This window comes from Urocitellus parryii, chromosome 9, assembly GCF_045843805.1.
Source record: "Urocitellus parryii isolate mUroPar1 chromosome 9, mUroPar1.hap1, whole genome shotgun sequence".
Taxonomy (NCBI): domain Eukaryota; kingdom Metazoa; phylum Chordata; class Mammalia; order Rodentia; family Sciuridae; genus Urocitellus; species Urocitellus parryii.
This window is the reverse complement of record NC_135539.1, coordinates 96080304-96094471: the sequence shown is the minus strand read 5'-3', so window position 1 is coordinate 96094471 and position 14168 is coordinate 96080304. Positions and strand designations below refer to the sequence as shown.

The window sequence follows — 14168 nt, the reverse complement described above, 5'->3', positions numbered from 1 at the left end:
AGCAATAGTAGCAAAAACAGCATGGTACTGGTACCAAAACAGGCGGGTGGACCAATGGTACAGAATAGAGGATACAGAGACTAATCCACAAAGTTACAACTATCTTATATTTGATAAAGGGGCTAAAAGCATGCAATGGAGGAAGGATAGCATCTTCAACAAATGGTGTTGGGAAAACTGGAAATCCATATGCAACAAAATGAAACTGAATCCCCTCCTCTCGCCATGCACAAAAGTGAGCTCAAAATGGATCAAGGACCTAGATATCAAATCAGAGACTCTGCTTATGATAGAAGAAAAAGTTGGCTAAGATCTACATATTGTGGGATCAGGCTCCAAATTCCTTAACAAGACGCCTATAGCACAAGAGTTAACAGCAAGAATCAACAAATGGGACTTACTTAAACTAAAAAGTTTTTTCACAGCAAGAGAAACAATAAGAGAAGTAAATCGGGAGCCTACATCATGGGAACAAATTTTTACTCCTCACACTTCAGACAGAGCCTTAATATCCAGAGTATACAAAGAACTCAAAAAATTAGACAATAAGACAACAAATACCCCAATCAACAAATGGGCCAAGGACCTGAACAGACACTTCTCAGAGGAGGACATACAATCAATCAACAAATACATGAAAAAATGCTCACCATCTCTAGCAGTCAGAGAAATGCAAATCAAAACTACCCTAAGATACCATCTCACTCCAGTAAGATTGGCAGCCACCAGGAAGTCAAACAATAACAAGTGCTGGAGAGGATGTGGGGAAAAGGGTACTCTTGTACATTGCTGGTGGGACTGCAAATTGGTTCAGCCAATTTGGAAAGCAGTATGGAGATTCCTGGGAAAGCTGGGAATGGAACCACCATTTGACCCAGTTATTGCCCTTCTTGGTCTATTCCCTGAAGACCTTAAGAGAGCGTACTACAGGGATACTGCCACATCGATGTTCATAGCAGCACAATTCACAATAGCTAGACTGTGGAACCAACCCAGATGCCCTTCAATGGATGAATGGATTAAAAAAATGTGGCAGTTATACACCATGGAGTATTACGCAGCTCTAAAAAATGACAAATTCATGGAATTTGCAGGGAAATGGATGGCACTAGAGCAGATTATGCTTAGTGAAGCCAGCCAATCCCTAAAAAACAAATACCAAATGTCTTCTTTGATATAATGAGAGCAACTAAGAATAGAGCAGGGAGAAAGAGCAGGAAGAAAAGATTGATATTAAACAGAGACACGAGATGGGAGGGAAAGAGAGAGAAAGGGGGAATTGCATGGAAATGGAAAGAGACCCTCATTGTTAAAAAAAACTACATAAAAGAGGTTGTGAGGAGAATTGGAAGAAAAAACAAGGAGAGAAATGAATTACAGTAGATGGGATAGAGAGAGAAGATGGGAGGGGAGGGGAGGGGGGATAGTAGAGGATAGGAAATGTAGCAGAATACAACAGTTACTAATAGGGCATTATGTAAAAAGGTGAATGTGTAACTGATGTGATTCTGCAATCTGTATTTGGGGTAAAAATGGGAGTTCATAACTCACTTGAAACTAATGTCTGAAATATGATATGTCAAGAGCCGTGTAAGGTTTTGAACAACCAATAAAAAAAATAAAATTAAAAAAAAGGGATTCCATTCCTTAATAGTATAACAAATATCTAAGGTATAGCAATTTGAAAAGAGGAAAGGTAGTTTTTTTGCTTATTTTGCCCTGTTGCTTTCAGTCTGTGGAGGCTCAGTACATCATAGGTTGATGTACATCCATTTACTCCATGGCCGCTATGAAAGGAAAGAGGAAGGGGTAGGATCCCAAATCCCTTTTAAGGACCTCCCCTATGATCTAACTTTTTCCAGGAAGGCCCACATCTTAAAGGTTTTACCATTTCCTAATAGCCACACATATGTACATGTGTGTATATATTACATACACATATATAGACTGTACATGCTGAGGCAATTTATGTGACTAACACAGAAGAAATTCTTAGTGTGCTGACTCACCAAACAGCCAGCTAATTGGACTTGACTACAGGGGAAGAAGGAAACATGCAAAGCATGGGGACAAAAGGGTATCAGTTTTTAGTTTTTCTTTTGTACTTCTTACATTTACCATGTGTATTTCATATTGAAATTGAGATGAGCACAAATGCTTGTCTGAACTGCACTTGGGGGTGGGGGCCGGGGTACTGAGGATTGAATCCAGGGGATACATTACCACTGAGCTACATCTTCAGACCTCTTTTTCTTTCTTTCTCTCTCTTTTTCTTTTAATTAAGACAGGGTCTTGCTAAATTGCTGAGGCTGGCCTCAAACTTGTGATCCTCTTGCCTCGGCCTCCAAGGTGTGTGCCATGCTTGACTAAACTGCACGTATTCCTGAAGACAGATTCATTTGCTCAGTGAGTCAACGGTGGCAGAAATCCAAGGCTTACAGGCCCGACGATTGCTTTCTGCTAGTTGAGCTGAGCTAAAGCTGTCAGCGGCTCACATGAAACCATCTACACAATTGAATCACTTCTGCCTCAGCCAATTATTTCAGTAGAAATAATTACTTGTATTTATTCTTCCAAAAGCAATATGTAACTTTTAAAAATTGCTTTTATTGTGAGACATAAACACAAAAAGAGTACAAAATACAAATGTACAGCTTAGAGAAGTAAACCCCATTTGCTTACCACAGGTTCAGAAAAAGAACATTTCTTTAAATATTATTGTATTTTTTATACCTTTATTTATCTTTATGTGGTGCTGAGGATCGAACCAGTGCCTCACACATGCTAGGTAAGCACTCTACCACTAGGCTACAACCTCAGCCTCAAGAACAATCACTTTTAAAGAAAAAATCGCATGCCTCTTCCCACTCACCACAAGTGACCACTATCCAGATGTTACTTTCTTGCATTTCTTCTTAATTATCTTCCTTATAAGCAAATCTTAAAAACACTGTTGAGTTTTGAGAAGCTGAGCAGCAATCACAGACCTGGCTTGGTCAAGGAAGGGCAATTATGCTCCAGCTAGGTACAAGCTTCCAGAAGATGAGCTGAGCACAGGTGCGGGCTTCAGCTCTTCTCATGTCTCTGGAGACCTTCTGGGAGTGCCAATAGCGAGGGTGTGATGAGGTATTGCTTATCCAGCAAAAATGTGGTCAAAGGTCAGTGGCCACTGTGGATTTTTTGCCTGGAAGGAATATCAATGTCCCCAGGTACTCTTGAGAAGCAGGGTATGTAGTGGACTTGGTACACCTGGGCATTTTGTCTTCAAATACCAAAGCAGTTGGATCCTCCATGGTCATAATCTTAAATGAGTCTGTCTCCTGAGACAGCACAGCCTGGAATGGTGGTCCTCCAGGGAAAATACTGCTATCCTCTGTCAAGCTTCCTTATTATCTCCATCTCTCTGGAGATGTCTTTCTTTTCCCTTCACTGACTTCCTCATTTTAGTGGAGGCACTTCCTCCCATAGTTTCCTGGGGATGGTGAAAGGAGGTAGATAGACGAGGCTACCTGTATGCCTTGGATGGAGGGCTTCAACTACTTCAGACCACTTTTCTAAGGGCCTCTTGACTCCACAGAACCCATCAAAATGAATGAATTCTCAGAAAAGTAGGAAGGGCCAAAAATTAGGTGAGTCAAGAGTTAACTTAGGTTAGCACTTCCCTACTCTTGGGTAAGAGTAGAAAGACAGAAATAGAAAACCTAGGCTTTGCAGTGCAGATGCAAAAAAGGGGAATTTGGTACAGCAAGTTTCCAGGCTAAGGATATGGACATTAGGCCTGAGTTCCAGGAAAATAGAAGGAAAAATTTAATAAGTCCTTCAGTCTCACCTGATTCCAGGTTCTTGCTTCTATTGTCAATTTTACAGATCATACAGCTAACCAACATCTAACTTTAGGCATGCTATAGGTTAATACCTCTGATATATGGGTCTCAGTAATAATAGGTGCCTAAGTTCCTTTTCAGGAACTTCAAGGCTGCTTTTGTCTATCTTAAAGTACCTGAAATAACCAAATCCTCACTTGGGCCTGTGTGGGTATCTGGTAGGTTACTCTTAGAATTCAGAGGACCAGTACACCCCATTATCAGAGTACACTAATACTGTCCCCCACCTCTTTTGTTACTGGGGATTGAACCCAGAGGTGCTCTACTATTGAGCTACATCCACACCTTTTTTAATTTTGAGACAGAGTCTCATTAAGTTGCTTAAGGCCTTGCTAAGTTACTGAAGCTGGCCTCCTGGCAATCCTCCTGCCTCAACTCCTGAGAGCCATAGCAGGAATCTTGAAAGGTAATGACAGCCTATGTTAGGGTGGTGCTGTGAAAACCAATGGGATGGATTTCAGGAACATTTCTAAGTAATCAGTGTCTGAGGACAATTAGAGAAGCACTGAAGCTTTCCACTGGATGGATGTGGGAGGAGGATGTGGGAGAAGAGCCGCTGTGCAGATGAAGGTGGAGAGAAGCTCCTGAAAGTCCACTTACTTTTCCCATCCTGACATTTACCTTGGTCTTGGAAGACTGTCTGTAACATAACATGGGCATCCACTTCTAGGTCAGTGATGGAGCATGTGCTTAAAATGTATGAAGTCTAAATAAAGAAAATAGGTATGTGGGGGTGAGTGTGTATGCAAATGTCAAGGCAGAGGAATGCTTCCACATTATAAGACCAGAGAGACTCAACAACTCACTAAGATAGCTAGAGAAACTTGAGTAGGGCCTGAAGATTAGATGGCAGCAAACTGATAATGCTAATATCCTGATTTTGATGGTTGATTATGTAGAATATCCTAGTGTTTAGGAAGTCTACATGAATGTACTTGGCGAGAAGGGGCATTGGGCTGGACATGTACTTTCAGAGAATTCAGGGGGAAAAATGTGTAGCTTTTGGGTATACTGATTCAAAATAAAAATTTCATTTGAATAAAGTTTTATTTTGGCAGTTTTAAAAAAATTTCTTTGTCTTAAAGAGAAAATAGAGAATATTCCCACAAGGATGGAACAGATGAGAAGAATCTTCAGCTCTAGCTTCAGTACATTAATTTGAAAAATGTTTACATGAGACCACATCTGGGTCAAACTGAAAGTGGGTACTTCAGAGCAGGTATTTTTCTCTGCTAGCTTGATGTCTGGACTCCTCCAAGCAACTGCTTAATATGTCACCGGCTGAGGGAGCGATGAAGAGCTTCATACATCATTTGATCCTGAGAGGAGGAGAGAAACAGAATATAGAGCTGATCACAAATATGCTGAATGGTGTACCCCTCAAATTCACAGGTTCAAGCCCTAACACTTAGGACCTCAGAATGTATCTGTATTTGACATGACTCTCATCACTGTCTACTAAGCTTTGCCTTGAAAAATCAATCAAGAGGAACTGGGGTTGTGGCTGGGTGGTAGAGTGCTTGCCTAGCAGCACTTGTAAGGCACTGGGTTTGATCCTCAGCACCACATAAAAACAAATTAAAAATAAAGCTAAAATAAACAAAGAGATTCTTATGCCCATATCTAATTAGTAAAGCAGGTATAATTCTAAAGTATCACAAATCCAGATGGAAACACAAGGCAAAAGTAGAAAATTCTTAAAGTGTAATTTACATTTCCAAGAAAGTACGAATGTTTTTCAATGTGGTTGAACCATTTTATGTTTATAAGTAACAATCTAGTTGCCTAACATCTTGGTACTATTTGGTGCTGCCAATCTATAAAATTTTATTTCACTCTGAAAGGTGTGTGATGGAATCTCTTAATCTCTTAAGCTGGGTGGTAATTCTACTCCTATATATTTATCTGAAAGAAACACTTGCTGCATGTTTTTGTTTGTATCCTGGCCCTTTAAAATCTATTTTAAAAGGCAACTGTGTTAAAGTTTTCATCTGGATAAGTATATAATATTTATAAGATTTAAAAATATATAAAAATATGAATGGAAAAAGACTCTCCTATACTTCCCTCCCCTACAACCAATGTAATTTATCTTTTCAGATTCTCCTTCTACATATATAAGCAAATGTCATAATTTATTATTTTACCTTTTTTTTGGGTACAAAAAATACTACAGTATTTTCTAAATACAATTCCTAAATTTTTTATTTAATGATATATTTGGGAGATATTCTTTAGGTTTTAGAAAAGTTATATCATAATTCATAATACAAATACTTAAAGTTTTAATCTTTACTATATTTTCTTGAGGATAAATTAACAGAAAACTGGGTCATGTATTGTTACAATTGTGATTTTGGCAGACAAGCCAAACTGCTATCCATAAGGGCTAGAATGATGGATAACCCACCAACTGAGTAAGAGTATGTCTATTTCCTTACACCATGGCCAAATGCTTATTGTTTATAAGCCAACAAGTTTATGGTATTTTTGAGACAGCAGCACTGACAGCCTGAGACACAGACAGAGTAAATATTTCATTCAAAATAGAAAACCATTTCCTGGAAGAAGTAAATTTTTCAAGTAACTTCCAAATTGTTCCAGAGGGAACTAAGAAAATACTGATTTAACTCTTAAATAGGACTAAAGGGCCTTTGTTTCTCAACATCACCACTAAATAACATAGTAAAGTTATCTTAAGCATCTTTTGTTTAATCAGACTAAAAAAATTCCTTTTTTACAAGTAACTTTATTACAAAACTATATCTATGCTGGGTGCGGTGGTGCACGTCTATAATCCCAGCAGCTCGGGAGGCTGAGACAGGAGAATTGTCAGTTCAAAGTCAGCCACAGCAACAGCGAGGTGCTAAGCAACTCAGTGAGACCTGTCTCTAAATAAAATACAAACTAGGGCTGGGGGTGTGGCTCAATGGTCAAGTGCCCATGAGTTCAGTCCCTGATCCACCCCAACCCCCTAAATCTATTACAAACATATTAGAAAACACAAAACAATAGAAATAAAAAAAATCCTTCCCAGAAATAACTCTCATTACCTTGGTCTCCTTCAACTTACAACTGTGATTTTTAAAATATTTTAAAATTGTGATTTTAAAATATGAAATGTCATCCTCCACTCACTCAGTCTCCCTCCCCATGAGCAACCATTATGACTACTCTGAGAAGGATCTTTAAGATTAGTTAAGTAAGCCAAACAAGGAAAGAAGACTCTTGACCTTGATGATACTTCTTATTTTTTAAAGGTTCAAACAGTAATAATCCATTTAACTTATCTTCTTTACATTATTCACTCAAAATTAATACTATGCCTTTTTCTAAATAAATAAGTAGATAGATAAATAGTAGATCCTTACTCACTTGATGCTTTCCAAAACAATATGTAAAGTGTAAGACATATTCCCCAAAGATAGCGAAAAAACAACAGAAGCAAGTCACATTTTACTAGAACATACATATACCCTTCCAAGGGATGTTCTTAAGTTCTTGCAACTGATCTACAGATTCGATAAAATGTCATTCAATATCCCATCAGGTTTTTTTCTATAAAAATTGATAGGCCAATTCTCAACATTATATGGAAATACAAAGGACCTAAAATAGATAAGGAAAAAAGGTGGGAGTACAAACTTGGGGCATGTACTCAACCTACTTTCAAGACTTATTATGAATCTGTAATGACTTAGACGGTGGCAAAAAGACCTAGTGGTATAGAGATGAAGATCAATGAACAGAGAAACAGTGCCAAAATAAATTCATACATATACGTATGTGATCAATAAATAGAGAGCATGATAGTTCACTGAAGGACAGAATCATCTTTTAACCAGAGCCAGAGTAGATAGCTATGTGGGAAAAAGTAACTACCATCCCTACCTGACATCAAATACAAATATTATATCTCACCCCGCAAAAAAAGGAGTCTGTACGACATATGAACATATAAGTTCCTTAACTATACACTGCAACATCTATTTACATAGCATTTTGTAGTATAAATGATCTAGATTTGATTTTGGTACCTATGGGGGTCTTGGAACAGGTCCCCCACACATACTGATGGATGAATGTAATTTGAAATGGAAATACATACAAATGTAAAGCTAAAACTATATTATTTCTTTTTTTTTCCACAATACCTTTATTTATTTATTTTTATGTGGTGCGAGGATCAAACCCAGGGCCTCACACCTGTTAGGAGAGCACTCTACCGCTGAGGCACAACCCTGCCCCTAAAACTATAGTATTTCTAAAGGAAAAAAATACAGGATTAAAAATTTTAACCATTTGGGATACCAGAGATTTTTTATGACATAAGAGATTTCTTAATACATAAGCCATGCAAAACAAATAAAAATTGGACAGCATTCAAACAATAAAAATCCTGTTCTTCAAAGGTACCTTTAAATATAAAGATAAACCACACATTAGGAAAAATGTCCTCAATGTGTATTTGATAAAAGACTTCAACCTGGGAAAAATTAAGAATCTATCTACAATTCATTAAGAAAAAAAAATCTAATTTTTTAAAAAGAGCAAAAGATAAGAATACAAAATAAGATATACAAATGATCAATAAGCATGAAAATATGCTCCACAATTTAAATGAAAATGGAAATTTAAATCACAATTTGCTACTAGATATTTCCATTCAGTAGAATGGCTAATGAGCTAAAATTAAAGATTCACTGTATCCAACTCTTAGTGAGAAAGGAGAGCAAAAATATAAAATGGAACAGCCACTGTGAAAAACAGGCTGATGTTTACTTTAAAGTGTATGTATAAAACACACACTCACTACATGCCCCAGCTATTCCATCTAGTTTTTTTACTTTAAGGAAATAAAAACAAATATTCATGTAAATAGGTGTGTGTGTGTGTGTAGGTATGTGTGTGCGCAGAATATCCACAGCTGTTTTATTCATAAAGGCCACATCTGGAAACAACCCAAGTGTCCACTAATAGGTGAAAGGATAGGAAAACTTGTGACATATTTATACAAAGGCATATTGCTCAGCAGAAGAATGGACTCAACTACTGAAAAACAGAACAACAGAGAAGAATCTCAGAACATCACACTGAGTGAAAGAAGCTAGACAGAACTACTGGTTTTACCATTCCATCTAAAAAATGTTCTAAGACAGGCAGAGTGAGAGTATGGTGGTAGAATCAGATCAGTGGTTGGTTATGGAGTTGGTTTTGACTACAAAAGAACACAGAAGTTTCTGAACGGATAGAAATGTTCTGTACTTTGACAGTAGTGCTGGTGACAAAGTCCAAGACTCAAGGAATGGTACAATTAAGCTTGTACAATTTCAATGTAGAAAGTAAGGCTAGAGCTGAAGAGTAACAAATGTGGAGCTAAGTCATATGTTCTAACAATGTGACAACTAAAATGCAGGATCAAAGTAAAAAATAATTTTCTTTAAAAGAAAAAAATGTACACCATTAAATCTTTGCAAGAAAAATTGTGACCTACTCTCTTGTAGATCAGAATGAAAAGGGCCAACAATATCCCTTACAAAACTGATTCTAATTAGTAAGACTATATTTTACTGAAGGATTTTCAGTAAAAGAAAAACATTTTCTCTAGTACCCAAGATGCTGAGAATTCAAAGCAGACTGTTGTTTTCTAGCCATGGTGAAAGTCTCAGTCCAGGTGAGGTCAGTTCTTACTCCAGCTGAAAAAGTCATATGCCCATAAGATACCACACCAGCGCAAACCCTTAACAGGTTACTCACTTCAGTTAAAGCCATAAGATGGTCAACTAAGATAACACGTAGAACATGGGGCATGAAACACAGCACCTCAATTCATACAATTGCTTTGAACCCTGATGTAAAAAGAGTTTCAATCAAAAATCATAATGAGAATTGCTGAATCTGGGGTGATAAATGGCCAATGATTTAAGGGGAGTTTTAATACAGTCAAGAAACAGGTCCTCATGACTAAGGCAGATTCTGGAAACTTATGAATCCCAAGTGAACAAATAAAACATCAAAACTGTGTCCAATTCAGACATTTCTTAGGGTTAGACATTTTTATTCCAACCTTCTATAATCACCACAATAACCTAATTTCACTTATAGCAACCATTTTAGTCTACTGCAGATAGAAAACCTGAATATAGGACAACACATGTAAAACCTGGCACTTTATGGAAGAAGTCAGAGTGATTTTTTTTAAACACTTTTTCTCCTTGTGGTGAATGTATTTCCACCTCCCTGAAATATAAGGGTAATCTCTATGGGTTATTTTGGGTACAGTCCATCTCCAAGAAGATAAAAAACTATTTGTCAAAAATAGTGGGGTAACTGGGCACGGTGGCGTATGCCTGTAATCCCACTGACTCCGGAGGCTGAGGAAGGAGGATCTTGAGTTCAAAGCCACCCTCAGCAATTTAGTGAGGTCCTAAGCAACTCAGTGAGACCCTAATAAAATATTAAAAAAAAAAAAAAAAAAAAAGGACCGAGGATGTGGCTCAGTGGTTAAGTGCCCCTGGGTTTTGTTTTGTTTTTTTTAAAAAGGGGGAAGGTGGGTAGATCAAATAATATTTGAATATCAATGAGTAAGAATTATGAGACTGTGGGAGCATACATGAGTACTTACTATCTCTGAAATAAACAGGGGCTGGACATCTAATGTGTAGAACTATGATTCGGTAAAAATTAAAATTTCCCCAAACATAAAGGTCATTATTTAGCTTGTTTCCAGGTCAAAATTTAACATGCAATTTCTTTCAGAAGAAATGATCTACAAAATATTTTATGAATCACAAGTTCAGGTCTACTGCTTTGACCTCAAATCTTTTTTTAAGATACAGAAGAATGTTTCTTACCTTTACTGATATAGATGGTTTTACTTTCTTGAAAGCTTCTTCAAAGTGTGTATGATTAATCTTGAGCTCACCTGTGAAGCAAATGCACAAATATATACTTCTCAGTAGAGAATACTAACTGTGAGTTATAACTTAGTTTCTCTTGGAAAATGTCAGCTTTCAAAGAAAACTGAGGACACTGAATGAGGAGATGGGTTCTATTCTTTACCCAATATTCCACTCATCAGTTTATAATGCAGTGCCAACCAAAGAGACTAATTACTCATAAATAATCCTTTGTAGGCCATCCTTGCTCTGCTTAACTCAACTCAATGTTGACATTTATAAAGAAGGAGCAAAACTGTTCTCTTTCAGGATGATTCAAATATATTTGACTAGAAAAGGAAAGTAGAATGTCATAATATTTAAGAGTGTAGGGCTGGGGATGTGGCTCAAGCGGTAACATGCTCGCCTGGCATGCACGGGGCATTGGGTTCGATCCTCAGCACCATGTAAAATAAATAAAGATGTTGTGTCCACCAAAAACTGAAAAATAAATATTTAAAAATCTCCCTCCTCTCTCTCTCTCTCTTCAAAAAAATTTTAAAAAGGGCTGGGGATGTGGCTCAAGTGGTAGCACGCTCGTCTGGCATATGAGCGGCCCGGGTTCGATCCTCAGCACCACATACAAACAAAGATGTTGTGTCTGCCAAGAATAAAAAATAAATAAATAAATATTAAAATTAAAAAAATAAAAGGTAAATATAATGCCTGGGGACAGATTTAAAAAAAAAAATTTTAAAAAAGTGTACAACATAGTATGATGTGACTTGGAAAATCATTTACATTTAATATACATATACCAAAGTATCAAAATACTGAATTACACACATTAAATAAGTAAATGAAATAAAATACATAATGTTAAAATACAGTTTGGTTTCTAATGTTAATATGATAACTCGTGTGACAATTTATAATTAAAAATAACAAGTTTTCTCCATAGAATTAGAAAAGAATTATTACCTAAACAGAAAATAAAATGTGTTGCTGAGGGGCTGGGGTTGTGGCTCAGTGGTAGAGCTCTCGCCTAGCGCATACGAGGTCCTGGGTTCGATTCTCAGCACCATATAAAAATAAATAAATAAAATAAAGGTATTGTGTCTGACTACAACTAAAAAATTTTTAAAAAAATTTTCATAAACATACATAAAATAAGATACAAACAAAATTAATACTAGCAGCACCAATATATGTGCTAGGGTCTGTTACTCTTTAGTGACCAAATACACACTAAGAAAATGATCAGATTCATTTTTCAGATGGAATACTGATTTTTCATGTTACAAAATATTCTAATTAGCTGGGCGTGGTGGTTCATAGCTGTAATCCTACCAGCTCAGGAGGCTAAGGCAGGAGAATCACAAATTCTGCTAGGCAATTCAGTGAGACCCTGTCTCTAAATAAAATAACAAATAGGGCTGGGATGTGGCTCAGTTCAATCTCTGGAAACTCCCCCTACCCCCCTCCCAAAATTCTAATTTTGCTCATTGATATATTACCTATTTCCAAAAAGAAATAAAAAAAATTCAGGGGCTGGGATTGTGGCTCAGCGGTAGAGCGCTCGCCTCACATGTGCGAGGCCTCGGGTCCGATCATCGGCACCACATAAAAATAAATAAATAAAAGTATTATGTCTAACTACAACTAAAAAATAAACACTTTAAAAAAAGAAATTCAGATAAATCGTTTTTTTGCTTCTCTTTTTTTGGGGGGCGGGGAGGTGGTACACTGGGTAATGAACACCGAGATGCTCTACCACAAAGCTGCACCCTCAGTCCTTATTTAATTTTGAGACAGGGTGTTGGTATGTTGTTAAGGCTGGTCTTGACGGGGTTGGGGATGTGGCTCAAGCAGTAGCGCACTCGCCTGGCATGCGTGCGGCCCGGGTTCGATCCTCAGCACCACATACCAACAAAAATGTTGTGTCCGCCGAGAACTAAAAAATAAATATTAAAAAAAAAAAAAAAAAAAAAAAGGCTGGTCTTGAACCTGCCTCAGCCCTCTGAGTACCTGGGTATACAGGTGTGTGCCACTACACATGACTAGATAATTTCATCTTAATGAAGATATGTGTGTTGTCAAATCTAATCTAAGTATGTGCTGCTTTAGCCATAAAAAGAATTCAGCTTTGAGATTCTTGCAATGCAAGAAAAAAAGAAAAATCAATATAAATGCATAAAGTCATTTTTAAAAAATCTACAGGCAGGCATGCAATACACACTGGACATTCCCATGAAAGTACAAGTACAGAGGACAAAATACCTCTCGTGAACAAAAGTATTCTGCAAAATTGCAGAAACACTCATAATCTGCAACTGGCCAAACTACTGTTCACAGCAGACCAGCAAAGTAAAGAGTACATGGCATGGTTGGAATGAAGGTCACAAAAATTTTCATCCATAACACACTTTTGTCAAAAGTGAAGGATGCTGCAAAGCTGTTGAAATGTTCCCAAATGAATGCATAGTGGACTACATGGATTGATTAGTACAGTAGGTTTTCATTTTGTTTGTTTTTTTGATGCTGGGATATAGTGCTGGATGAAATGTAGGGTCTACGTGCAAGCTAGACAAGGGCTCTGCCCTGAGCTATACGCCCAGCCCATCTTGTATTTTGAAAGGAAAGTCCCAATATGGAAAGGTCTCTAATTTCCACAACTTACATGTATTTCTAACCTTTGCAATTTAGGCTGCATTTTTTTTTCTTTCCTACATTGTATTTTAACAGGAAAGGAGATGATACTTCAGCAAAAGGATGAGGGCTTCTAGAATTGATAAGTGGAACACTCATAATGGAGAGAATGAATAGATTTGCTTCTACTTAATCACTTGTGTATGATGATAAAATATAATTCTACTGATTTTAGAGAGACAATGATTAATTTATCATTATTATATTATCAAAGACAGAGGTTATATAATATTACAGAACAGCTTCTAAAGGTTCATTAGAGAATATAAGCATTATTGTAACAGAAAATAGATACTAAAAGCTGGTCATTTTCCAGGGCAACAGTGGTTTTAACTATTCAGTGATAAATTGAAATATTGTGGTGAAAATCATACATTTTCCATTTCCACTCTTCTGTCTTGCCATTTCCTGTCTCAGGGCACAGAGAGAAGCTTCTCGTACCAAAGCAGAGAGATCTGCACCCCTGTAATAAAAGAAGTGTTCTTATTTATTTATTCTTAGATACTCCAAAAACCCCTAAAGGAAAAGGTGACAATTTTCTAAGGCCACATATTAAGCAATTAGGAAAGACACTGTTTTTATAACTGTATGGAGAAAGCAATCCAATGAGAAATAAACATTCCTAAGAGCCACAAGCAAATATTAATATAAAAGACCTTGTCAGAAGAAATTCACATATATTTACCATAGTACTTTT

The 14168-nt window shown here is 36.9% G+C and overlaps 1 protein-coding gene across 1 annotated transcript in view; it reads right to left on the bottom strand.

Moving 5' to 3' along the window:
• Positions 1 to 4253: 4253 nt before the first annotated feature.
• Nvl (nuclear VCP like) overlaps positions 4254 to 14168 on the bottom strand; it is a 113293-nt gene continuing 103378 nt past the window's right edge. The window contains exons 21-23 of the mRNA XM_026407153.2: positions 13846 to 13934; positions 10739 to 10809; positions 4254 to 5203 (exon numbers count right to left, since the gene is read on the bottom strand). Of these exons, the coding sequence (XP_026262938.2) occupies positions 5159 to 5203; positions 10739 to 10809; positions 13846 to 13934 (205 nt within the window). The 3' untranslated portion in view covers positions 4254 to 5158. The remainder of the gene's footprint in view (positions 5204 to 10738; positions 10810 to 13845; positions 13935 to 14168) is intronic.